The sequence below is a fragment of the Callorhinchus milii genome, unplaced genomic scaffold, assembly GCF_018977255.1.
Source record: "Callorhinchus milii isolate IMCB2004 unplaced genomic scaffold, IMCB_Cmil_1.0 Scaffold15, whole genome shotgun sequence".
In the NCBI taxonomy this organism is placed as follows: domain Eukaryota; kingdom Metazoa; phylum Chordata; class Chondrichthyes; order Chimaeriformes; family Callorhinchidae; genus Callorhinchus; species Callorhinchus milii.
The window spans coordinates 8,478,316-8,505,774 of NW_024704756.1; the positions used below are offsets into that span (position 1 = coordinate 8,478,316).

Here is a 27,459-nt window from a genome sequence, read left to right on the forward strand (position 1 = left end):
CTCACCCTCTGAGGCTGTATACCCCTCACCCTCTGAGGCTGGTATCCCTCACCCTCTGAGGCTGGTATCCTTCACCCTCTGAAGCTGGTACCCCTCACCCTCTGAGGCTGGTACCTCTGAGGCTGGTACCTCTCAACCTCTGAGGCTGGTATCCCTCACTCTCTGAGGCTGGTATATCCCTCACCCTCTGAGGCTGGAATACCCCTCACCCTCTGAGGCTGGTACCCCTCACCCTCTGAGGCTGGTATCCCTCACTCTCTGAGGCTGGTATCCCTCACCCTCTGATGTCAGTGGGTGGGCGGGGCGTGTGGTGACGTCAGCCGCCGGCCCAGCCTGGCTGCGGGTGGCGGCCGCCATGTTGCGCGGGGGCGGGCGGAGCGCGGGGCCGGCGCGGCCTGTGAGCGAGGGAGGGAGGGAGTGAGTGAAGGGGGAGTGAGGGAGGAGGCGGAGGCAGGTCTCACGAGCAGCAGTTCCCCGCGCTACGTCGGACCGAAAGCAAAACGCCGCCGCCGCCGCCATCACACCATGAGGGGCAGCCGAGGAGCCGGAGCCTGAGATGCCATTTGTGCAGCTCCGTGACCCTGGGCAGAAAATGGAGGTGCGGAGTGTGAGCGAGGTGAGCAGCCGAGCCCCTGAGCGGCCGCGTCCTCGTCCGGCCCCGGCTGACACACCCTCGGGAAAGGAATAGGAGGAGGAGGAGGGGGGGGGGGCGCGTCCAGCCTCGGCTGCTCTCCTCTTCACTCCCCTCCTTCCCCCCTCTCTCTCTCTTTCTCTCCCTCTCCTCTCTCTCTCTCTCTGTCTCTCTCTCTCTGTCTCTGTCCCCACTTTGGGAGAAGCTTTTCCACGCGATTCCCACAGACACGTTAATCCAACAACAACAACAACAACATGAACGTGAGGAGGAGGAGGATGATGGTGATGGAGGAGGACGAGGAAGAGGAAGAGGATGAGCCAAGCCAAACACCGGCTCAACTTGCAACTCACACTTTACAGCCCTTTAAATACTCTTGTGTATCGTGGGTGGAAGCTTTTTCTTTCTTCCTCTCCTCCCTCCCTCGCCTTTTTTTCCCCCTCTCTCAATGTGGGCAGTTTGATGCCGATTAGACGTTGAGGGAGGAGGAAGAGGAAGAGTGGTGATGATGATGGTGGTGTCTGATCTCAGCCTTTGGTTTCACCCACTGGGACGTTATTCTCTTGTCTGTTGACATGGTGATTCGGTGGGGGTTTGCTTCGCTGTCGATGGTCTTGTCTGCCCGGCTGCGAAAATGGTATCTTTCACTTCCTGGTTTAAGCGGCCACTGCTTTTCTTTCGTGTGTGTGTGTGTGTGCAGTGTTAGAAACGACCAGACGCAGGTTAACTGGAGCTTTAAATGGCTCAGTTTCAATGCAACTCCCCACCAGTCTTGAGAGGTACCTGTAAAGCTACCCCGATGTTTGGCAGAAGGACAGGACAACACGTACCTTTTTTTTTAAAAAAAAAAGAAAAAAAAGTGGGAACGCTGAATAACAAGGGGTGAGACTTGTTGCAGCACTTGTTACCGTATTCCTTCTTATTAGTATCACTCATCTCATTCCCGTTCTGTGCAACTGCTGGATAAGCAGGAAGCCGAACATAATCTTTTAAAATTGTTCGATTCGTGAGCTGAACGCTAATGAATAGCCAGCTGGCAATAAGCTGCAGGCTGTAACTGCTACAAGGGAGTTTGCTCATATTGATCAACTGCTCTGATAGGTTTTGTGTTTTTTTTGCAATAATTTGCATCGTACAGTCAAATTGATGTAACTAATGCCGATTATCTTGTGCTATTGTACACACACACACACATATATATGTATGTATATATAATCTCCCATTATTGTAGTTTCTTTGATTCTCCGGCATATACTTAGCCCATAGATTTCTTTGGTTCTCTGGCCACATTTGTACGAGGGTGGGCAGCATAAATGTACTGCAGTGCTGACATCCAGGCCATACGCCGTTCAGTGTTCAAACATTCTTGACGTGCTCAGTCGGTTCTGCTGTTCAGCTGTCAAGAGCTCTGTGGCTTTGCAGACCTGCTCTCTTGAGTCCTATCGTACGTTTGGTAGCGAATCGTTGCGATTTTAACAGGAATTCACACCGTATATGCAGAATAAACGGTTTCTCGGGACCCAGAAGTGTTTCAGGTGTGATGCGATCTGGTAGATTTGCAGAGTATAAACATGATTTCAGATTGCACAGTTTTATCCAAACTCCGAGAAGAGTCTTTTGACTGGAGCAATTTTAAAATGAATGCTGGCTTTGCCTGTGTGCAAATCCACAGCCTGCCAACCTGTACGTTTATAAAAAATTGGTCCTTCTTTGTGCCGCGCCACTTCGATTGTATGATAATTCAGTGTTTCGACTGGAATACTTTCCTTTAAAAAGGAGAAATACCTACAGTTTATCTGGCTTTCAAATTGTTAAAACTAATCTGAGGACAGATTGTTCAGGTACACTGTTAGGCGGATTACATGGAGTGCTTTTGGAGTGTGCTCCGATCTGAAGCCAGAAAGAGATCAGAGAGAGAGAGAAAAAAAATCCAGTGCCTTTTGGAACAGTGTGTCCTGGACTTTCTTAGCTGCAGGAGAACAATGTGGCTACTGGAAGGTTAGAAGGTGATTCAGATTGACGATTTAATTTTAGTTTTTTTTCTTTGTTGGTAATAGGTGCTGTGCTGGTCATTTTCACTGTTTTTTTTACTTGTGCCAATTCTTTAGTTCAAATACTCCTTGGGTTCCCTGAGCGTATTCTTTTCCCTTTATGGCAGTTCACTGGCTGTATTGCAATACAGTACTTACAAGTTCAGTGTGTTTGCCAACCCTTTCTTTGTTTCAAAACACCAGCAGTGTTTTGTTTTCCTCCAAAATACCAATCAGTCAACTCAACTCTTTTTTCTTTGGTTTTCAAATTTTACACCAGATTTAATTTGATATTCATATATTAGAAATGTGGCAATTTCAATATGTCGTTAATAGTATACCGGGATTGGGCTAGATAGTGCGTTCTGCATATGGATATATAATTTGGCTTCCAGCTTTTCAGTTGTAGTTTAGTATTTTTGATAACCTGCAACAAAACAAACTGCATTGTAAACGTTTAAGTGAATCAGCAGCAGCTCATTTTCAGGATAGCTTAATAAAAAATACACTTCTGCATAGCAGGTGAATAAACTTTTGAAACAGAAGGAGTAACAATGTTTTTTATACCCATCTTCTCTTTCCGATGTGGGCTGACCTCCTTTATATTTCCAGTGTTTGTTTTTTATTGCTAGGTTTGTTTGAATTTAACTTTGGAAGTTTAAGTAAACCATATCATTGAAGTGATCAGCTGTACGCTGACTGGGTCTCTACAGGTATATTAAGTACAGAAAAACATATTGTTTATACCTGACTATTGATTCTGTCAGGCTGCAGTCCTATTATATGTTTTAACTTGTGATATGATTCTCCCCACAGTGTGCTACTTCAGCTGTTTGTTAGTACCTCACATACCACATGTGGAGCCGCACAGTTCCCATGGTGAGCTGTTTGCTTTGGGCATTTACGTAACTGCTGTTCACTGGCAACAGTATGCGTATGTATAAAGTCCCACAGGTCTACTCAGCTCCAGTTTGTTGACATTTTAATTTGTTTTCATTGAGCATTAATTTCTTGCTGTCAGTGTAGGTAACTTGACAGTTTTTGTTTTTTCTCCACTTTTACTCGCACTGATTCCATTCTCTCAGCTTATCTTCAGTAATGCCCTCTTTTTCACCTTACTGTTTTTTTGGCCATCTTGACTGTCTGTAATTACTCCCCTTATAAGAAAACGAGAGCAGTGGGTTGATTGTTCTCTAGGGTTAGGTGTTAGCCATGGTATGGTGGAGAGGTGTGAGCAGAGGCTGAATTTTCTGACATGAAGATTGTCACCTCATTCTCCACCACTACCAAATGTTTGGGATCAGAGTGGCAATGAGTGGTAAATGCTTGGGAATAAGTTATGTTTGTGTTGCACATTGTATTTTCTAAAAACAAACTATTGACACATACATAATGATGGAGGCACTCATCGTTGCTGCATGTTAGAAGTTGGGAAGCTGAAACATATTGTTTCTTTACTTATTAGCCTGCATTTCTAGTATCCCTGCAATTTATGTCTTTGGTACAGTAGTACGGGTATTGATAACTGAGGCTAAGTGAAGAAACGTCTTGTGAATATCTAGCTCCAGGAATCGCCATAATTGTCAAAATTCATTTGGGAAGCCAGAAATCTTGCCCTGCATTTGAAATAAAAAAATTCTTGTAGAATTATTTTCAAAAATAATGTTATTTTGATGAGTTTGCTATGTCTTTTGTCACTGTCAATATTTCAAAAGCCCTGGGACTTTGGGTAGTCTTAGGTATTCTTTATACTTATACCTTGTTATAAGTGTAATGAATTTTAATAGACTTGACTCAACCAGTTATTTTGGTAACTGTTCACTGTATTCTGTCAATAGAAATACATGAAATAACTACAGGGTCTAGTTAGATAATAATCCTTGCATTTGGTACAGCGCCTCATTATGTTGGAATGACGTCTCAAAGCTCTTCACAGGAATTACTGTAAAGTGGATTTGACAGTATTTTGTGGCCGAAATGTGATAAGTGTTAAAATATTTTGTATATAAACATGTTCTTATCACATCATAGGTACTGGGGTTGTCTCAAATCCTTTTTTTAAGTGGCTCATCTTCCATCTGTTTGAATAGTCAAGCAGTTATTTCATGAATAAATAAAGGATAAAGGAATGGGCGTAATGCACTGATTATTAGAGGAAAGAAGCAGGATTAACTGATGTGTGAATGATGTAGTTTTGCCTCAGAAGCATGGTGTATTAACTCCTGATTACATCAAGAATGCTGTTTTACTACTGGTGTTTGGTAAAGTGTGTTTCAAAAAGGTGAATTGTGTGTGTGCTGAGTCTTGCATAGAATTGTGGGGGAGTGACGAATCAGGAGTGACGAATTGAGGCTATGGCTATTGGATTATATTGCTAAGGGCACTGAAGAGGTCTAATGCAAGGTTGTAAAAGAATGTGTGGGTGAGGTAAGAAAGACAGTTTATTGTTAAGGTCTTGGAATACATTTCGAAATAAAAGCTCTATTGCCTTCACATTTTTTTTGAGCAATATCATTTGAACTCTGTGTAGGCTTGGTAAAATAGTTAACCTAGATGTGAAATTTTTGGGTGGGAGGATTTGTACTGGAGCATGGTTTAATCTGCATTATGGGACAATTGAGAGTAGTTGTATTGGAATACCTCTGGCATTTAAAAATCAATTGCCAGATTTTCTGAATGTAAAAGTATTGGTCTCAATGTTATTCTGTGATACATTTCACAGAATTATTTGAAAGCACCATTTGTATAGAGTAGGTACATTTCTGAATGAGGAAGGCCTAATAATCCTATATACAATACACTTGGTAGTCATCTATTTGATATAATGTATTGCTCATATGCAGATATAAATATTTTGTTTGAAATATAATTGTTGATACATTTTTTAAAAAGTTTGTTCTTTTATTGGATGTTGTTTGAAGCAAGAAGAGCCCTTTAATACTCAAATGTGAATGGCTTCTCACTGCTTCTTGGAAACGACTGGCAGCATTTAGAAATTTGCCTTACTAATGCGACTCCTAATTATACAGTTGGAACTACGCTTGATACTGCTTTCACCAGTGTACCAGAATGAAAATATGAATATTTAGCTCAATAAGTGCCATGTGGAAAAAAAAATGTTGGTTATTGAGTGAAACATAACTTTAATCAATGAGAACAGCAGCATAGAAGTATAAATATGGTGTGTATGTATGACGACATTCGGAATTTTTCCTTTTCTTCCTTGTATCAGAATAAGGTAACCAATGCAGGGTGGGAAGTCTCGGGGTTCCATGCAGTTTTGGCTTCCATGTTTGCCTGCAACTACACAGTGGCCACACGAGCGATTACCTGTGAAACCTTTTGAGATGTTTTGATGTTATTGGCACTATATAAAATGCAATATTGGTATATTAATATACTGCACCTGCAAACGTATTGCCCTCCTCTCCTGAAGGGACTAACCAGCTGGTGCTTCGCTCAAGTGGCTGTTCTTCAATTTGAATGCAGCCAGTAAGTATCGGTGGCTTATTTAATCGTGGGGTTACATTCTAAGCACCGCACGTCTATTTTCTAGCACTTGCAATCAAGAAAAGGAACCTTTGCTTTTCTTTTTGCATCCTCAGTGTTGGGGTACCAAAGCTAACAGTATCACCGCAGCTTCTGCCCGGTTGTGATCAACTCAAGAATTGAATCCGGAACCTTCCCAGTCTGTGTTTCTTAGTTTTGTGCTGGGCAGTGAATTTTATAAACTGAGTCATTGGGTGGAGCACTTACTATTCCTTTCCTGTATAACTGCTTGGGTATAGTGGAACAGTGTAATTTATTTCCACACAAATGATATTGCGAGTCAGGTGGCTGACAAAAACAAGATCCTTGAATTTGTATAGTCCCTTTCACGTAAGATGAAGATCTCAAGGAACTTCACAGAAATGATGGGACGTACAGTATTTATTTTCAGATTGTGGATTTAAGAACTCCACATATTTTAACTTGCGAGTGTAGAGGATTCTGTTTAAGATTCTCCAGTATTATTCACTCTTCTGACAGTTTCCAGAATCCATTCGTACATTGTATCAGGGAGAAAAGAAAATTAGTGGGTTCTCTAAATTTGAAACTGTTGCTTACTGTGCATCTAGCAGAGTCTGAAAAGAGAGAGAATGCAATTAAAATGTGCCTTTTGAGGGGAGGAGTTGTACACAACATTTTGTACTGTTGAAAGTAGGAGGGCAATTCTGGTTATTTTTTTTTACCGTTGGCCATTGCATTCTGACTTCAACCATCTTGGATGTAACCTGTTACAGCTGTCACTCTGTCAAGCATACATTGATACAACTATTGTTCACTAGTAATAAATATCACTCCAGTGATTATCATGAGTTCTCAAATGTTGGTATCATTGAGCTTTAGTGTATTTACATTATACTGCTTTATTGCTAAATATTGTGAAATATCCCTCAAGAAAAAATAATCATAAAATTGTTTACTTCAGTCCCATTTGTGGGACACTGCTGTGTGCAATTGGCTGCCTCGTTTCGCCCACAAATATACAGTCAATTCACTTTACAGTATATTCTGTGAAGCGCTTTGAAATGTCTAGAAGATGTGAAAAGTGCAATATCAAATGCAAGGATTTTATTATTTATTATTGTTACATTCTATCAAGCATTCAGCTAGGGGAAAGTACAGTTAGCTTCAAATATCTTTAATGCCCATGGTTTATATGGTGTATTGTGCTTCATTTTCATCTCCCCCTAATAACCATATGGGTATTTTTGCAGTGTTCTTTTGAAACAAGAAAAACAACTCTTTGTCTAACGAAGATTGTGCAGTATTCAATGTCGTCAAGTCACGTCCCTTCCACTGATATTTGAATTGTAAAAATCTGCATTTACTTTTTGAAGACTAAAGAAAGGTTAATAAAGTTAAATGAACATAAAAAGATTTTAGTATTTGGACAAATGCAAAGAAAATTGTTTTTCACATTATTCTGATTCTGCACTTCATAATATTGAATCAAAAATGTTGCTGCTGATTTCCAGATTTTTTCCTAATTTTTAGTACACTTCTGCCCTGCATTCCACACTGTTTTCTGGTTATGAGAGACTAGATTGCTCTTTGACTTCAGATAGTTGAATATCATGAGGGATTTATCAGATAGTTATTGATACATTTTGTGTTTTTAGAAATAATTTTTCAAGCTCCCTTCCCTCAGAGAAAGTGGATAACCTTAGCACTAATGCAATAAACAGCTTTTTATACAAATGTTCTTTATGATTTAAAAAAAATGACAAATTCCAAACAGTCTTTCAAGGACTAACGATGTTATAACCTATCGCAGAATATATTTCAATAAAACATGCAGTAATGACGTCAGTAATTAATCGTCTTCGGTTAACGTCACCCTGCATCAAAGACACGAAGCAGACTGCATCAGTCCTAATAGTTGTCTCTGGCATGAATTGAAAGCAAAATGAGCATTTTAACATAGCGCAATTTCTTTTTTGTACTGACATGGAGGGTCGTGTATATCAGGATTGCAGGGGTTGATGTGTCCTTTGAACCTCTTCTTAGATTTTTGTTTTGTCTATGTTCTGAAGTCTAATTTATTTACAAAGATGGAAGAGTTTAATCAACATGCTTGGTTGCTTTTATAAGTTTGAGCATAGCCTAGTAATGCTAATATTTTCTCTGTAGACTTTTACCCTCTCTTTTTACCTGCATCCAGAAATTTTCCAACTACTCCTTTTTCCATCGTTTCTCTCCCGTTCATCATGATCCAGTGATTTTAAACAACATTTTTTACTCTTCTTCCTTGCAATGTAAAATTTAGAAAAGCTACTGTTTTTTTCATCCTTTCTGCATTTTTCACACTTGTACATCTTCAGAGTAGAAACTATGCAGAAAACGTGGAATGTACGTTGAGTTCCTTTTCTGCCAGGACAAAAAGAAAATGCTGTGCACCGTGAATATGAGAACTGCAAAGTGCTACCTTTTGATTGTGCACTATTTGGGAGGTGCAGAATTCAATGTACCTGTGGTGCAAAATTAATTTTGGTAAGCAAGAAATAGGATATTTATGGGACCTGTTAAAATGACTGATAAACGCTATTCAGTTAAATTTGAACATCCAGCCAAGATTATAACTTTAACAAAAAAAATATAGTTGTAGTTTGTGTTCTTTGCAAAAATCACAATGTTACAAATTTCTGAAATGCACGATTGTTATTGTCTGATATTTTGAGTCTTCCATTGCTACATATCCCTATACTTTCTCAAACGCTCAACTATTTGGAAAAAAATATGGTTCACCCAGTTCAATTTAGAGAGAATAATGTGTTACTTGCAGTATTTTTTAAGCCTTTAGAATAGCCAGCCATTCATTAATTTCTGACAGAGCCCTATTATCCAGGCATGACCGCACGGTTGACTGATTAATGCCAAAAGTTAAATGGAATTGAGTAATCCTGACATTGTTGTGCAATCTCTCTCTCTCTATATATGCTAAGGTTGGTTGAGTTCTTTCCCAAACTAAATTTAATTTCAAGAGTATGCTAGGATTTAAATTGTATTGTCCGTTGTTCATTCCTTCTGTGTTTGTCGCGTCCCAGCTCCGCTCCTTTCTCCCTTTTTGAACCCCTCCAATCCAGCTTCCGCGCTGTGCACAGCATCGAAACAGCCCCCGTCAAAGTCACTAATGACATTCTGAACATCTGTGATTAGGGCTCCCTCTGCCTCCTTGTCCTCCTCGACCTCTCTTCCGCCTTCGACACTGTCGACCACTCCATCCTCATACATTGCCTCTCTGCTTTACTCATTCTTCACGGATCTGCCCTTGCCTGGTTCGATTCCTATCTCTCTCACCGTCTCCGCTTCGTTGCCTCTAATGGTTTCTCCTCCAGCCCCCGCACTGTCCCATCTGGTGTCCCCCAGGGCTCTGTCCTTGGCCCTCTCCTCTTTAATATCTACATGCTCCCTCTTGGTGACATGATCCACAGACATGAAATTTCCTACAGTTGAATGTGAACAAGACTGAGGCCCTCCTGATTGGCTCTCGCCAGCGCCTCAGCACCTCAGGCTCCGGCAACATCAACTTCCATGGTTGTACACTACAACTCACCAGCCAGTCAGGAGCCTGGGTGTCTTGTTTGACCCTCAACTGTCTTTTCTCCCCCACATTCAAGCCATGACGCGCTCTGCCTTCCCTCACCTCTGTAACATCGCCCGACTCCGCCACTACTCACCTTTCAGGCCACTGAAACTCGTGTTCACGCCTTCATCACCTCCAGGCTCGACTATGCAAACTAGTTGGCCTTCCCAACTCCTCCCTCCACAGACTGCAGATAATCCAGAACTCTGCAGCCCGTGTCCTCTCCCGCACCAAACTCCGTGACCCCATCTCCCCCATTCTCACCCGACTCCATTGGCTCCCTATCCTTCAGAGGATCCAGTTCAAGATCCTGGTCCTCACATACAAAGCCCTCCATGGCCTCGCCCCAGCCTACCTCTGTGACCTCTTAACCCCCCACCAACCCGCCTGCTTCCTCCGCTCAACCAGCTCTGGCCTGCTCCACGTCCCCGACCCACCCGCCCCACCATTGGCGGGAGAGCCTTCAGCCACTCTGTCCCCAACCTCTGGAATTCCAACCCCAGCTCGGGTCTGAAATGCTGTACTCTGTCCAGCGCCTTGGGACGTCCTCCCGACGTGAAAGGCGCTATACAAGGTAATTGTTGTTACAATGTTGTTGTTGTTTGTTCAGTTAAGGAAGACCGTGAGCTTCTAAAAAGCTACGAGAACAACTTGCATTTATTTAACTTTATCACATAAGGAACATTTCAAAACTCTTGACTTACATAGTGCTGCACATCAAAATGAGAGATTTTAAAAATGTTGACCAAATGCACAGATTTCTTTTCAGAAGGATTTTGGAAAGTTAGGAAAGACAAGGTAAAATGGTTTTGGAAGTGAATTGCAGAAAACAAAGACTTGGTGACTGAAAACACTCTTTCATATTCACATAAACTTCCATCAAAATATTTTAATATATATTTGTATGTATTAATGTTCAATCTCTGAATTAGCTTCGTACAGTATCATGCTCTATCCAAAGTGGACAAATTGTAGTGTATAAGGCTTAATACAGCATAATGAATTGAGGTGAGGGGTATTTTGCAAATCAGATGTCTGCATTTTTATCATTGACTGAATTGAGATTCCAGTTTAAAACCACAGGCTTTATTAGAAAGATGTTCCTTAATTGGTGGTGTTGGCAGCAGAATTGCTAATATTGCGAATCGGCCTCCAGGAGCCTACTGATTAAAATTAATTACAAGTGGAGTAACACTCCTCCTCTGTCAGCACTGATACGTAAATTGTGCATAGACTGAGATGTCTGTTAGTTGTTTGTTTGTGTAAACCTGTAGTCTCTAGTATTGTAAGTTCACTATACCAAATGATTATTGAAATCCCCTTTTCTATTCCTGTAAATATAACTGGGGGGATGATGCTGTATTATTCCATAATGAAAGATCTGCCATACTGGAGCTTTAAAGGCTCAGAAAATATTGGATTACAAATCAATGTCTTAGCATGTTTGCAAACTTGCACACTTTCATTAGTTTGCAAAGAGTGTTGGAATTTGCTGCCAATAGCCATGTTGTGTGAGTACTTGTCTCATTTGGGGATCTTTCTGGAAGCTATATCAACTATGGGATTTATGAATGAGAAGGGGAATGGATCGTGCATACATTATTTCTACTCGGTTGCATCACTGTGCAGTTTGCAATGGGCATATATTTATAGGATTTGTGAATGGGTTTGAAATCCTCTTTCAAACCAGTCCAGTACATACATAGAATGAATTTGTGATTCCTAAGGCATTATTTCTTCAGGGGCATCTTTATACCCAGGCAAGGAGTATAGAAGAATTTGAGTTAGCTTGCTCAAATATTTTCAGATTTTTTTTTAAAACTGCTATAGGTCCATTAATTCATGTCCCTCCAAATCGGCTGGGGTGCCAGAACTGATAATTAGCTTACCATCTCTTGCCATTCTCCCACATGCTGTCTACAGTTTGCGTGCACATGGAAGGGAATGTGAGGCTGTAATCTGCCCAACCCACCCACATTAAAAATGACAGATTAGGTAAGATTGTAAGCTAGATCTTTTATAAAAAACTAGAATATTTCAAAATAAGCTATAATTGCCGATTGTTAAAACCATCATGAAAAGCTGTGGAGTCCTGTAGCTTAGTGGTTAGAGCACTCACCTCCCAAGCAAGAGGGCCTGAGTTCGGTTTCCAGCAGAGCAAAACTTTGGGCAAGTTTCCTTACTCCATACCTAACAGTAAGTAGGTTGTCAGTTAATTGGCGGATGCTTTTCCAGGGTGTAACCCATACATTGGTGGGTGATTTTACTGCATTACTCCACTTTATCTTGAAGCATAAGTTGAGGTAAAGCCTGGCAAATGTTTTCAAAAATTGAATTAGCTAGTTAGTTCATATCATTGTGTTCAAATAAACTCTCATAAATTCAGCCCTTTCATAGAAAAAAACGCTTTATATACTTTCACATTTCATTCCTTGCCCTGCTGTTACCAGTTTTCATAAAGAAGATGCTTTGAATAGTTGGATAGCAGAAAGAAGTGGCCAACAATAATGTAGTGAGTGCCCTAAAGATAGTGAAGTAGATTATTTAAGACTTACCCAAAAGCCTTTCTTAAACTACCTTTCACTATTCACTACTTTCCAATTGTGTGCCATTACTTTCATGAACTTTATGTAAATGTAATGTACTTTCTTGAACACATTGTAATGTCACAAAACTGATGACGATTTGCTTATGACATGGCTCTGGTCCCTCACCAGGACCTTGCTTCTGTTTAACTTCCTGCCACCAGCACAAACTCAGTCCACCATGTCGTGGTAAAGTGAACCAGTAGCATGTACGCTGCTCTGACTCAAAGCCAAGAGTGCTACCGACTAAACCAGGCTAATACCTTATCTCCTTTTCTTATATTAATAAATGCAGTGGAAATAAACTACCAGTCTTTTAGCTTAGAATACAGAATCCTGTATTTCTGTGCCAGTTATCCATCTTGTATGGGTGGAGGCATAGAGGAGAATATTTGCAGCACTCATAAGCCTAATGGTATGTTATAGTGCAAAATTGCTGCTGGCTTCAGCAGTTGTCGACAGGAAATGTGTACTTTAAATGAGGTTTTACTTTGCCAGAAGCGAACACTGGCAGATCGCCATTGCTGACTTCAGCTGGAGGAAGTTACAATAAAATTTTGAAGTGATTGGCATTCCCAAAAATTGTTGGTATGTAGCTGCGGATTTCAGTGGCTTAGCCTCCAAAAAACAAATCTTCAAAGGACAATGAGTTTAACTAATAGTGTGACTCCTATTGTAGGAATTGACATGTAGTACAGGGAGGTAGAATAGCTAACATTATGGCAAAATTCAGTAAATATGGATCAATTGTCGAATAATTGCGATGGAAAAGGGTTGAATATTTTGCATCTTCAAGGTTTTCATCCTTTCCTGTTGGTGTGAGCTGGATTTGAGCCCAGATCCCAGATATGAAAAGTCCAGTTTGTCACTAAGTCCCATAATCTGACGCTTTAAATACATATTGTTGAAACAAAGCCATTTTACAATCATTGTATTTGATATAGAGACTTATCATCTTGTTGTGATGCTTCACAGAAATTACTATAAAATGTAGTGACTATGTAGGCGGAGGTGGCAGCCAATTTATCACAGAAACTGCCATAACATGGCTCATGCTATATATTAATAATAATCCTTGCATTTGATATAGCGCTTTTGACGTCTTTTAGATGCCTCAAAGCGCTTCACAGAATAGACTGTAAAGTGAATTGACTGTATATTTGTGGGCGAAATGAGGCAGCCAATTGCGCACAGTAGTGTCCCACAAACAGTCGATTGAAATGACCAATTTTTTTTTGAGAGATTATTATCAGGCGTGTGGAGTAAGGAAACTTGCCCAAGGTTTCACCCTGCCGGGAATTGAATCCAGGTCTCTCGCATGCAAAGCGAGTGCTCTAACCACTGAGCTATAGGACTCCTGGTGCTCCCTCACTAGGAGCTTGCTTGTTGGCCAGGACACTGGAAGAAACTCCCTGCTTTTTTCAAATAATGCCATAGGAACTTTAATGTCCACCTGAATGTACCAACGTAGGCTCCTTTTAATCTCTAATTTGTGGGAAGGTACCTCTGCTAATGCAGAACTCCTCCAGTGCTGCATTGAAGTGTCAATCTAGACTATGAGCATGAGTCATGGGGTTTGAATGCACATCCTTCTGACTCAAAGCTTAGAGTGCTACCAACTAAACCAGACTAATACCTTATCTTGTTATGCTTTCTCCTTTTCTTGTTTTAATAAATGTAGTGGAAATAAAATACTAGTCTTTTAACTTGAAATACAGAATCCTGTATTTCTGTGCCAGTTTTCCATCTTCTTTGGGTAGAAGCCAAGAGGCGAATATTTTCCAAGTCATTCTGGATTTATAATTGTATTGGCTAAATTTCTGCTGAATTACAATAGAAATCCTTGTACAGGCAAACAGGTTTACAATTTAAACATTGTGATTAATCGTGGGAATTTGGCAATTACTAGTTGCTAAGATTGTGTTAACTCTCAGTACTATGGGTTAAAGAGTATTTCAAATTATCTTATTTTCAGGTAAATGGCCATTCAGGTAAATAGTAAAAGGCCAAATAGTGGTTGAACCTTATGTTGGAAGATCATACCTGTTCTCACTGTGTAAGTAATGTGGCAAAAGAATCTGTAATTAACTTCCAGTGCCATGTAATGAAGGCTTATCTGATTACATTAAATATGTATCATAATTAATGATTTTGTGTTTGCTGCTTTAATTTATAATTCATGAGATAGAAGAAACAGAACTGTGCACAATGAAAATTGTCACAAGCTATTCAATTTGCAGTGCTTTATTCACATTTTTTAAATCTATAGATGAGAAGAATTCATAGCTAAACTTTCCCTGTGATTTTTTTTAATAATCAGAGTTTTTAAAAAATAATATAATAATATGAGCTATGTGAAATTTATGAATAATAGGAAATTCAATGAGACTTGGGCAGCTGTAAGACTTAGGCGATAGTACGATTTATACAGATCAGACTTATGCAAGTTTTACTTTATTTCTGGTTCGACTCGATCTAGGAGTAAACATTTTATGAGGAGCTCACCCAGTGTAATTACAAGTTCTATTTAGTAACAACTTGAATGAAGAGTGTTAGTACTATCTCCAATAATGATGACATTAATAACTGTCTCAGATCACAACATGTAGAGCTCAACAAATTATCTTTCAGGGTGACAATGAAGCTTTGACTAACGAAAAAATATGACTTTTGGTAAGTAGTTAGCAAATGGGAATGTAATTGCTCAGACACTACCACTACCCCGCGCTATATAAATACAAGTTGTTGTTGCCATTTGGGTAGCTCCTTTGTACAGCACCATAACTGTTGTAGAATGTGGAGGTAACGTCATAGTCTGCAGTACACGATTAGATTAACATCTCTGTTACCTTTTGATAGGATATATTGTGTCTCGATTAATGATAAAGCTACTTCTATACTGGCAATAAAGAGAAAGCAAATGCTTTGTAGGCGGTTTCTCAGAGAAACAAGTTTGACAAGTGCCAGACTGTAATGAAGTGCTGAGTGGGTGCCACCAATTTACTCTTATGGAGTACTTTCAGCATTTTTTCTCTGATCCTGTGCATTTCTCATCTTCCCACTCTAAACCTGTTCTAGGCTGGTCGTATTCTTGTGTCTCATATTTACAAAGAATGTACAGCACTAAAACAGGCCACTCGGCCCAACCAGTCCATGCTAGTGAGTTCCCTTCCATAACCTTCTGCTCCCATATCACACATATGAAAGTGCTTCCTCTTACTTAGTTCAGAGTTTATTGGGACTTCTCAATTCAATCAGCACTGATCAATCGCTGTAGTTTCCCCAAAAATCATAATGCCACATTACTGTTTTTTTCAAATTTTTGGAAGATTTTCTTTCAAGTTTAAATATGGTTTGAACAACATAAGCCAATGAATTGTGCTGGTTTCAAATGTTTACTCACTATATGACTGAAGTATGCATTTGTTTTAGTGTAAGAAATCTGGATTAAAAATTAGTCGTTAAATTGTCAAATTCATATTTGTACCTTTAAAGAAATATACTACTTTTCTAATAATGGAAAGAAAATGAGTAAAACTCCATACAAATATCTTCCTCAGCTCCACTTAATGTATCAAATTGCCTGAAAAAAGTAATAGGTTCTGAGTCAAATAAAATTATAATTGATGTATTAATAAGTTGGGTGATCAGAGCATTCCATGTTTTACACAAGGAATGTTTTACAAATAATCTTAATTTCCAGAGTCTAATTATGGTATTCTCTTTTAGAACATTCATGTTGGTATAAACAACCAAACTAATAATTTATGTAGGGTTATGTTGAACATTGTGATTAGATTAATATACAGCTGTCTTGATTGGATGTTTGAAATGCCCAATTTCCTGTTGATACTTGCAGTGATTCCATTGATGTTTGCAGCTTCATCTCATAAATTATTAAGGGTGATTCCTGCTTGATTTTTATCAGCATTAACGTCACTTTGCTTGTCACGGTTTATCTCAAGCATTTAACTTTAACTCTCATTGTGAGAGGAAATGTTCTATGCTTTTCCTTGGTTGCATATGAATGATGGACAAACATGTTGAGAAAGCAACTGGGCAAGTAATGTATTAGATAGCATAGCTCTACAAAGTGGAAATGGCAGCATTCCTGCATTTCGCTCAAACTTTGCGTTCTTATGTTCTTTGTGTTGCATGACAGCTCTTTTCATGATGATTTGTTGTATGTCAGCAATATTTATTCCAACAGCAACTCTCCAAACACTGTTTTAATATTTTGCGTACTGGACACTTTGATTGGAATACTCAGTCAATAAAAGTATACAATAAATGTAGTGCAGTTGCAGTTGTCTAAAATAGGTGCTATTTGGCATGTTTATTGGAATGGTATGATTTGTTTCCACATTGTAATCATGAACCCTTGTGTTTTGGATGCACTCGTGATCTCTTTTACTTAACATGTTTTACATAAGTCATTTTATAAGCTTAATACAACAGGATTATGTTGGTGCATTTCCACATGCACAACTGCAATTTCTTCAGTAAGAAAGGAATTTAGAAGTCTACTGTGGCTTATTTCCTGGGATATTCTTCTTTACTCTATAGTTCATCCTTGCTCAGCCTCTACTAGTCATGCCTCCTGGGTAAAAGAAAAAGGTATAGAACCCGAAACAAGATAAATAGCAGCATAAACTGGTTAACAATAAATATGTCTTTGTGTACATGAGATAGTGAGGTTGGAGTACAGGAGAAGGAGATAATTAATGGGAGAGAGGATTCAGTCAGGAAGAGAGCAGTCAATGGCAGTCAAATGTAGATTGTTTTTGGCAATGTGAAATAATGGCAGAACAGTGGTGGGGCATGTCACGCTGTACAATTTCCATTCTGATGCAACAACTTTATGGTGTGGAATCAAGTAGTCTTAGTGTGAGTTATTTCATGCTATTGTTTTTCATTAGAGCAGAATAATGTACTATGAAATATCCATTGGCAACGATGACTGCTATTTTGACTTAATGTGCTCAGAAAACATTCAGGCTTCACTGTCAGATGGCACAGTCCAATTTATTTCTCACCTTCTCATCACTTCCTCTTTCTTTTTATCCCACCACCACACACACACACATACATTACTAACATGCAACTGTTTGTATTTTGTTTTGAGACTCATACACTCACTGCTTGCTTCATCACATTTTCTACAGTGAAACATTGCAACTCAATAGCAAGCTATTAATTTCACAGTTTAGAGAAGTACTGTTACCCCAAGGGCAGTGTTTGTAAGAAAATTAGTTTTCTTGGTCTACATTCTTTGTTATGGTTTCTTATTCTGCAATAACACATCGGTATTTTTGAATCTCATATAAAATTTAACAGTATTTTTTACAGACTGCTATTGACTATGATCATTGCCTTTGAATTTCTTGATAGGTACTTCTAGTCAAGAGGAAAGCTTGGATTGGGGCCCATTTGCAATTTGTAGAAGATATAGAGCTTATCTAGGATAAAACTGGGTTTATGTAAGGCATTTATGCTCACAGTAAATGCCTTACATAAACTGGGCTTATTACTAGTTTTAACTTAAATTAGTAAACCTTTTCCTTAAGAGGATAAATGTCTTACAAAATATTGGACTCTTCCTTATGCATCTTTGACCAATTATTTTCCTTAACATGCCTTTGGCGAACATTTGTACCTGTAGAAAGATATTGTTAAGACGGGCATAATGCAGCACCCACAGCTCTGTCAAACATTGCTTGTCTTTTCCTTTCATGGATTGATTTCCAGTGATTCTGACTCACAGTCCCCATCTGCATGAGTTGTTTTTTAAACACTAACCCTTTAACTGACAGTTTCAAATCTGCTCCATTGAAAAGCTTTGTTTGCAAACTGCCATTCCTAAATTGCTCTGTACTCAAATCTGGCACTTAAAAATGCAGATAATATAACGCCTTATTTTGCAGCATGGTTTTAAATTGACGAAGAAAATGTAAAAATAATGATTTTTATGATGTTTTGATTTTATTTTCCCCCCAAAATATTCAAATTGCTGTAACCTCACTCTCCTATTGATAGCACTTGAACAAAGTTTATTGCTTTGTATATTGCATGGTTTATAGTGATTTGCTGAAAATCCTAAACTTCTGAGCTGAAATGGAGCAATAAGTGGTTTTCTTGTTCCATGCATCAAATGATTTGCCTTTCTGTTTACTTAAGTGGGAAATGATTTGCTGTTTGTGTGATCGCTATGTTTGCACAAATTATAGTACTTTTACATAATTTATTTCTTCCTCCCATAGGTAATGAATCTGGTATTAGTCTTAAGAATTATCCTGTTGTAGTGAAGTGTTTGTTACGTGTCAAGGCCCCCTACCTACCTGCCCGTACCCTCCGTTCCTCTGGCTCCGGTCTGCTCCACGTCCCCCGCCCCAACCGCCCTACTATCGGTGGTCGGGCCTTCAGCCTCTCAGCCCCGAGGCTCTGGAACTCCATCCCCCAGTGCCTTCGCCTTGCTTCCTCCCTTTCCTCCTTCAAGGCCGGTCTCAAAACCTTTCTCTTTGACCGAGCCTTCAGCTCCCCTCTCGACTCTCTTCCTCCTCCTCGCTCCCTCCCTTCCCTCCCCTCACCCTGACCATTTCCCCCCTCCTCTCTCCCTCCCTTCCCTCCCCTCACCCTGACCATTTCCCCCCTGCTCGGGTCATGACCCAACTGTGCAGCGCCTTGGGACGTCCTCCTGACGTGAAAGGCGCTCTATAAATGGAATCTTGTTGTTGTTGTTGTTGTTGTTGTTGTTGCGATTATCTATGTTGAAATACGGTTAAGATTTATTTTATGGAGTAAATGGTTATCATTTGTATCTCCTCAGGATGAAGGAAGATTCAAGGAGATTGCAATCACACACCATGTAAAAGAAGGCTGTGAGAAGGCTGATCCAACACAATTTGAACTGCTTAAAGTGCTTGGTCAGGGATCTTTTGGAAAAGTGAGTGTTTTTGTTGACTTTGTTGATATATTATGTTGTTGAATTAAACTTGAAAATGAAAATTGTTTGTTTGCAATTTTTTAATCAGAAAACTTGATATAAATGGTCCACTAGGAAGTTTAATATAACGGGCAGTAAGATCTTTCCAGATGCAATGAAGTTACCCAAGTTGATATGAACTTGATAAATTCTATTGCATTATAGGCTCCCTGCATATGTCCAGAGACTTAGGGGCATCACAATCAAAAAGAATATCTCAACCTTGTACTCTCAGGTTAAATCCCTAATGTTGATCAGAAATGTATATTTGTGTTCTTTGTTGTGTTAAAAATTTTACATCTGTAGAAAATCCTCGTTTTAAAATATTAGCTCAGTTTTGATAATATTGGATCTTAATGTAAAGTTTTGAATAGGTTAGCAATCCTGTTACAGACGCCCCCACAGACACTAATGAACAGTTGATAGAATTTGATTAGCAGTTTTTCAAAGATGAATTAGCTAGGTGGTGTTCCATTGCATGTAAATTACTCCGAACAACGACATGATAAGGCACTATATTAAATGCAAGAATTATTATTATTATTAATTGTAAATTGCATTTCATTGCAGACTTGTGGACAAGTAAAATATGTAACTAAGTTTATTCATAAATAATTTTCACCCTGAGTGAATATTAGCAGGGATTAATATTCAGAGGTGAAAAATATATCGCGTGCAGTGACAAATTGTATGAAATAACAAGTATTATCGAGCCTGAGAATGCGGATCTTTATATAAAATGTCTGAAAATTAAAAGCAAGTTTAAAATTATTTGTCAATTACAAATGTCAGTTAAATGGTCATGTAAATGTGTAAACTGCATTTTCCGATGTTATGTTTGCTAAACACTTGACATCACAAAACATACTGACACTTACATAAAGCTTGCAGGTCACAGCTGAGTAACCACATTGTTGAAAAATAGCTGACAGATCTGTTTTTCTGTAGACATCTATTTAAAAAATGTGAATTATATTTTAAATGCTTTGTTGCTTCTGTGTATGTATATCAGATCTGAAAATTGATTTATTGTGTTCACAATTCTGAGGCAAAAAGCCATTCAGAGCTCAGTGTAAATTGGTAATGACTACTTTATGCACATTGCAGTTAAAGTTTGTGTTCTCTTGTATTCAAAGACAGAGGCTTTTGTGTTTTATTAAACTGTTTCCATTTCTGACTATCTAATAATTTATACGTGTTACCCATTAGTTTCATAGTCCTTGCAATTTATTATTTCATACTAATGAACACAAGCAGCAATACAGTGATATTGTAAAGCAAGAATTGCTTGTTCAGATACACAAATTCCACAAATCTGATTCTGGCCAGGTGATGGATGACTGATGACTTCAATGTATTGACTTTTTATATCAAATTATGTGGAACTCTCTTCAAGAAAAGGGTTTGGTATGGTTATGATTTATCAGTTGTTCTGGAATATACAGGAAGTACTATCATGTAATTTCTGTGTCCATTTACCCGACAGCAACTCAATACATTTTTTTGTTTTTTTACATTCAGGTCTTTCTGGTTAGAAAAATAATAGGGCCTGATGCTGGACAGTTATATGCAATGAAAGTGCTAAGGAAAGCAACTCTGAAAGGTAAGTCAGACTCCCATTTCTTCTGCTTTTTGTTGCTCTTTGTGCTGAAAGATCTTGAGAATAAAATAGCAGAGTGACTAAATAAATATTTAGATCTATACTTTTCCTTCACTTTGACTGCCAGCAGGTGGAAAATAAATACCGTGCCAAGCAGTTCTGTACAATCAGTAGTATTGACAAAGCAGTAATATTACAGTAATAAAACTATTCAAGCATAGGCACTATTTTTTTGCTGTAATGTTATAGTTCTAACAAAAATGCATTTGAAGGTTAGGTTGCTAGTCTCTAATGATTCACACGATCACACCATATTTGTGTAAAACCCAAACAGCTACTGACCAGTATATTCAGTGTGGCCATCAGAAACTGATCTATTGGTGGTACTTAGAGTTCAATATTTATATCAAACCACAAACATTTCTGTGACATTCTTTTGCTAATATTCTTTGATCAACAAAGTGAATATTTTGAAATATCTAAAAGTCATTGAATCTTGAGAAGGATAAATTGGTTAGCTATTCATTGTGGAATAGAAATTCATGAAAGCTAGTACATTTTGCATCTAATCCCTAAGACTCCTGAGTAAAATGAATTGTGACAGATGGCAATTGTTTGATTGGATAATTCAGTTGTTGCTAATAGACTTTGGACTCTATGTTGACATTGTTTCACTTTTCACTGTAAATATAATGTATTAAATAAGACACTTGGATGTGGGAGTTTGTACTGGTAATGCATGCAAATAGTTCTTCAAGTAATGCTAGAATCTGTGTGAAACCAAATGCTTGCTTAGGTTATCTTATGGGTTTAACCCTTGACCATTAGGTTAAAAGCCTACCTATATTTGAAAAATCTCTTAATGATATTAATTTTGTATTGACACTCTTCTTTGTTGACGGCTTTTGTTTTCATTTTCAGTTCGGGATCGTGTTCGAACAAAAATGGAACGAGATATTTTAGTAGAAGTAAACCATCCATTTATAGTTAAATTACACTATGGTAAGTTCTCAACTCTTTATATGATAGATTTAGATTTTGGATGACATATTTAATAAATAATCTTTCCAAGTCCATGATCAAAACATTTCTCATGAAGTCTGGGTGTATGAAATGATAGTGACAGGTCCAGATATCAGCTTGTCCCTATTATATTTTAGGCTGAAGTCTTAATTATTAGGAATGATAGCATCGCTCACTTTTGTTTAAAATGTAATGTATTAAATGAATGCCACTCTTAAGAATACATACTCTCTCTAAACCCACCTTAAATGGGGTTGCAGTCAATTAACTCTTATTTAATTTTATATATTATAGATATATATACATAGTCTTCCCAGTCAATGACTGGTTTACTCTGGTTCAACTGGTGAGTAAAATGTCCCATTAGTAAAATGCTTCCATATGGCAGACAATAAGGCCTTAAGAGGAATCCTGCTGTGTCCTACTGTCAAATCCACCAGGTCAAAATCGTTTGGCTTCTGCTCAACAGCATACACAGACTTCAATCATAGTCCAAAGGTAATTGCACTGAGATATTAGTCCAGCAAGTCAAAAGAACCAATATTTTTCATTTTCTGTAATTATTCAGTGCTTATACTGATTTAATAATTGTACAGGATTAATACAAATGCTAGGAAACAATAGAAATGGAAAATAAAATTAACAAATAAAGTAAAATAAAAATAACAGGCAAAATAGTTTAAACATAAATAAATGAGATCATAGGGGGAAAAAAAGACAAAATGGAACCAAGTGATGACAAAGGCTACGATGAACGAACAAAATCAGATTTTGATTTAAACTCTGTCCTTCCTTATATTTTCACCCACCAAATCTTCTCACACATCATAAAGCACCATCTGGTGCAAGTACAAAGAAGGCGATTAAAATTTAGTGAGTGAATTTCCATGAAGGATTTTCAGATTAAATGTTTGGGCAAACCCACGTATCTTGGTTAGTGGCCGAATAGATGGATTTTTGGTAGTTGTATTTCAGTGGGAGAGAGCAATGTGCAATAAAGCATGTGCCACTCAATTATTAGGTTTTTAAGAATTCTCTACTCTAAAATTATTTTATAAGAATTCTAAAGTATTTGCATTCTCCTAAAGATGTAGACATTTCAAAATGTTCATGGAATTGCTAATTTTAAATTGATTTTGGATCTGTTGCTGGTGTAACGTGAACAACCAAAATTGTCAAATATATGCATGCATTCACTTCTCATAACTTTGAATGCTAATATTCTATAAAATTTTACTTTAGCCTTTCAGACAGAAGGGAAACTTTATCTAATTTTGGATTTCCTCAGGGGAGGAGATGTATTTACACGCTTATCCAAAGAGGTAAGATAGAACTTCAGTAAAAACCTTTAATTTTATACAATTCATTTCCTGCAAGAATATTACATTTTACATTCTTCTTTTTGCTCTCACTTTCCATGTCTTCTTTCAGTTGTTAGTAAGTTTAGGCTCCACAACTTCCTGCGCTTGCAACACAAATAATAATAGCATGCAATGCCCAGAAGATGTTGTGCATAGTGAGAAACACATTAACTTTTTTTCTTCTGATTGAAATGGTGTTGTGAATTTCAGAATTGTACACATGAAATGTTGCATTGTTAATAAAAGTAACCACCTGTACAAAGTCACTGTCTTCTTATTGCCATAGAAACTGGTAAATCAATATAGTTCCTCATTTAGGTCATGTTTACTGAGGAAGATGTCAAGTTCTACCTCGCAGAATTGGCCCTTGCTTTGGATCACCTACACAGCTTGGGAATTGTATACAGGGATCTGAAGCCAGAAAAGTAAATCTGTTATTTATTTTTGTTAGCATTTTCTTATTATTTATAATTTTCACCATGTACTATTAAAATGATAATGTAGCATTATATCTATTTTAGTAATTACTTTAAATGGCTAACTTAACTTATTTTTACATGAATTACCTATTGTATATTAAGTAGAATTTTAAGACAGTTTAAAGTCTGTTTTTAAATTTTATAATGAATATCTTCTAAACAATGCAAAATGTAGTTTGCGACACTGTCGCTTTAGTTGGTAATGAGTAATTACAAATAACAAAATGCTGAATGTGCTCAATTTTTCTAGCATTCATTCAAACTTGTGTACATATATTGGAGAATGTGAATTTTAATTTCAGCATTTTACTTGATGAAGGAGGACATATCAAGTTAACAGGTAGGTACATTCAACACCTAGTGCACCAGCTATATATAATAAGAAAGATTAAAAAGTTGACTTGTTATTTTATTGAGCTTTATATAATAAATATCGGACTCTTAGAAGTTGTGTAGATGACTGATAAGTGTGAGAATGCGCACTGTTGATATTTGTATTAATGTTTTGTAGTCTAGGAGTGATTATAATCCTATATTAAAATACCTTCAGAAAAGATTGCATTTATTTTTTTCATATTTCTTAATGTTTCCTACTTTGTGTGTGACAATTCCATTCTCTTTAATTGTCTCAAATGCTGCTAATTTGTGGATTAATAAGAATTTTTTAATAGAATAAATATAAAATGAGACTATTGGTTCCCATAGACTTCTACCAGCATAGTTTTAAAAAAAACGAATGTTGCTAATTTTATTAGCATTATAGATCATTGCTGTGTTGTAGCACTGCAATACTTTTCCAGCAAATTGCCCTGTATGAACTTTTTGATAAAACTGATGCACATCCTAACCTGGGACATGTATTTGGAAGAATTCTGTTTTTCAAATGGCAGTCCAGCCTTGTGTTTTGCAGCAGTTCATATTGAAGCTGTGCTGCTAAAAAGAAAACCAATGGTTGTGAATCAGGTGTAATGGAGTTTAAGTATCTGGCTGGTTGATGCTTTATCCGGTTGTACAATCGGCCTTTGTTTTAAGTTTCATTCAAAGCACATTAGAAGTTGATGGATCTAATTTTAAAATAGCTAAATCCGGTTTGCAGTTCCTAGTGTTACATAGATTTGGCAGAGAAACATAAAGTATCTAGATTTATTTTTCTAACCATTGTTAATCAGTTACAGACGGTCATTGCAGTTAATCAGTCCTTATGTGCCTTTACTGAAATTATAACTTTATCAGTTATACACTTTAAGAGGCACGACTTGCACTTTTATAAGGTCATTATGTTTTTGAAATTATTTTGTTTACAGATTTTGGACTAAGTAAAGAGTCAGTTGATCAAGAAAAGAAAGCGTATTCGTTTTGTGGTACTGTGGAATACATGGCACCAGAGGTAGTGAACCGGAGAGGTCACACACAGAGCGCTGACTGGTGGTCATTTGGCGTTCTTATGGTATGTGTGAGATTTATTCTCTGTGCTCATTTTGTCCCAAAACAACCAAGGGATTAAAGGGGTGAGCAGGAGCATCTTTGGATGGATTTAAGCAAACTGATTAGTTATAGTACATAAATTATTATTATTATTATAAATAAACTAATACTAGTTAAAGTCTTTAATTTGCCTCTCCATTTAGTTCGAGATGCTTACTGGTACATTACCTTTCCAAGGAAAAGACCGTAACGAAACAATGAACATGATACTCAAGTAAGTTTTTGGCCATACTTTTGTGTAAAGCAAATAGTGTTTATCTGCATGAAACAACCGGCATCACATTAGCCTAAAGGAAAATGTCCAGGACTACCTTCCCAAAGTTAGTTTCCTGACCATTTTTTGTGGCAACAAAGAAAATCCATCATTGGTATTGAAATAGCCAAGAATGTTCTCAGATTGTGAAGAAAATACTAAAAAAAAGCTTCCATTCAATTTACATAAAAGACTGCAGTACAATATTTTATATATTTTTGTACATGTTAAATTCCTTTTCTTTATTTTTCAAGAGCTAAACTAGGAATGCCTCAGTTTCTTAGTCCAGAAGCTCAAAGTCTTCTCCGAATGTTATTCAAGAGAAATCCTACAAACAGACTAGGTATTCTTTCAAATTATATCACTATCTATTTGCTTATTACATATTTTCCTGTTATTTTCAGGCATTTAATGTAGAACTATGTTGTTTATGGGACATTTTGTTGTAATTGAGGGGAAGTTATGACTTTCTTTGCCTGCTTGAATTGTTAGTTTTGTCCGCTGAAGAAACACTTTAAAGTTAGTCATTTCTACAAGTTTTATGTTAACATTTTGGAATCTGTACTCCTTAAAAACGGAGAGTGAAATGATGTCCTTTTATTGAGCTTTGTTCATTCTCTGTAACCAGTGTACCTATAACGCTGAGCTGGATATTGGAAGATTAATTTATATGTTCCTACAACTGAAGTAGCAAATATACATCTTGTCATTCTCAATTCTTATAGGAGCTGGCCCAGATGGAGTTGAAGAGATCAAAAGGCATCCATTCTTTTCTACCATTGACTGGAATGTAGGTGTTTCCCATTCCAACAAGCAAGATCAAGGTCACAAAGCTGTTAAATGTAATGGTTTTTACTTCTGAAAACCCCAAAGCTAAAATGTAAATTTCTTAGCTTTTAATTCATTGTTTACACAAAATTATTCTTCCTCCAAAATTGCTGATGTATTTAATCTATATCATGCTCGCAGCAGGAGTTATTCTTGACGATATGGGTATCCTGTTTATTCTAGAGTTGCAGCTTGAGCATAGTTCAATATTAATAGATTTTACATTTATCAAGGAGAGGAAAAAATTGTACGGCAAAGCTGAGTTAGAACATTTCATCTTTGGATGTTGAGGAAGATGTGTTAGAATTGTATAAAGCCAAGCTGAAAGTATATTTCACTTTAGGAAAGTAAATCACAGGTAGAAAATAGAATTGCATACCTGACTATTTATAGTTCTACACTAGAATAACTTCCAGTCATTAATCTGCCTGCAACATATAAAAGCTGAGCATTTTCTTGTTTTCTCAGAAACTGGTCAGAAAGGAAATTCAGCCTCCATTTAAACCTGCTTCTGGTAAACCAGAAGATACTTTCTGTTTTGATCCAGAATTTACAGCTAAAACACCAAAAGGTAAACTTAATTGTGCCCGTGTGTAAATTAATTGAAATATATTGATTTGTTTTGCTTCTTGTGCTATGAATAAACATGAGTTTTGATACATCCCCACGTGAAAAGTGGTATATCTAATGTAAGGATTCTCAGTGTAGGATTGCTTAATCTCAAGACACAATATCTTCAGGTAGGTCCTCCAATTCAACGGGGAGGCAAAAAAAACTGTTCAGTACCCAGTCTTCTAACTCAATATATTGAAGTTCTTTAAAGTTCTATTTATTTCGAATTGAGCTATATATATATTATATATACCTTGAATTGCAAGGAATTACAAGAATATGTGTTCCCCTAGCATTGTACTGCTGGAAACCAAAAAGGTTTCAAAGTCCCTACATGGTCTGTTAGAGAAATAGACTTTTTGTCAGGATGTTTACTGAATTGTTAGGAAAATTTATTGTCCTTCATTCCTGGAAACCAAAATGGTTTCATAGGGTTATGGCTGAAATCATTTATGTAATTC

At 37.5% G+C, this 27,459-nt stretch overlaps 1 protein-coding gene across 4 annotated transcripts in view; it reads left to right on the plus strand.

Moving 5' to 3' along the window:
• Positions 1–398: 398 nt before the first annotated feature.
• LOC103177736 (ribosomal protein S6 kinase alpha-6) overlaps positions 399–27,459 on the plus strand; it is a 37,564-nt gene continuing 10,503 nt past the window's right edge. For 3 of the 4 annotated variants that reach the window (XM_007892051.2, XM_007892064.2, XM_007892059.2), the window contains exons 1-12: positions 399–616; positions 19,202–19,318; positions 20,879–20,960; positions 21,879–21,959; positions 23,223–23,302; positions 23,660–23,766; positions 24,123–24,160; positions 25,125–25,267; positions 25,449–25,519; positions 25,813–25,901; positions 26,284–26,348; positions 26,855–26,957. In XM_007892051.2, the coding sequence (XP_007890242.1) occupies positions 557–616; positions 19,202–19,318; positions 20,879–20,960; positions 21,879–21,959; positions 23,223–23,302; positions 23,660–23,766; positions 24,123–24,160; positions 25,125–25,267; positions 25,449–25,519; positions 25,813–25,901; positions 26,284–26,348; positions 26,855–26,957 (1,036 nt within the window). In that variant the 5' untranslated portion in view covers positions 399–556. Of the gene's footprint in view, positions 617–19,201; positions 19,319–20,878; positions 20,961–21,878; positions 21,960–22,344; positions 22,479–23,222; positions 23,303–23,659; positions 23,767–24,122; positions 24,161–25,124; positions 25,268–25,448; positions 25,520–25,812; positions 25,902–26,283; positions 26,349–26,854; positions 26,958–27,459 lie in introns of those variants that run through there. The other variant, XM_007892065.2, reaches the window with a different exon arrangement.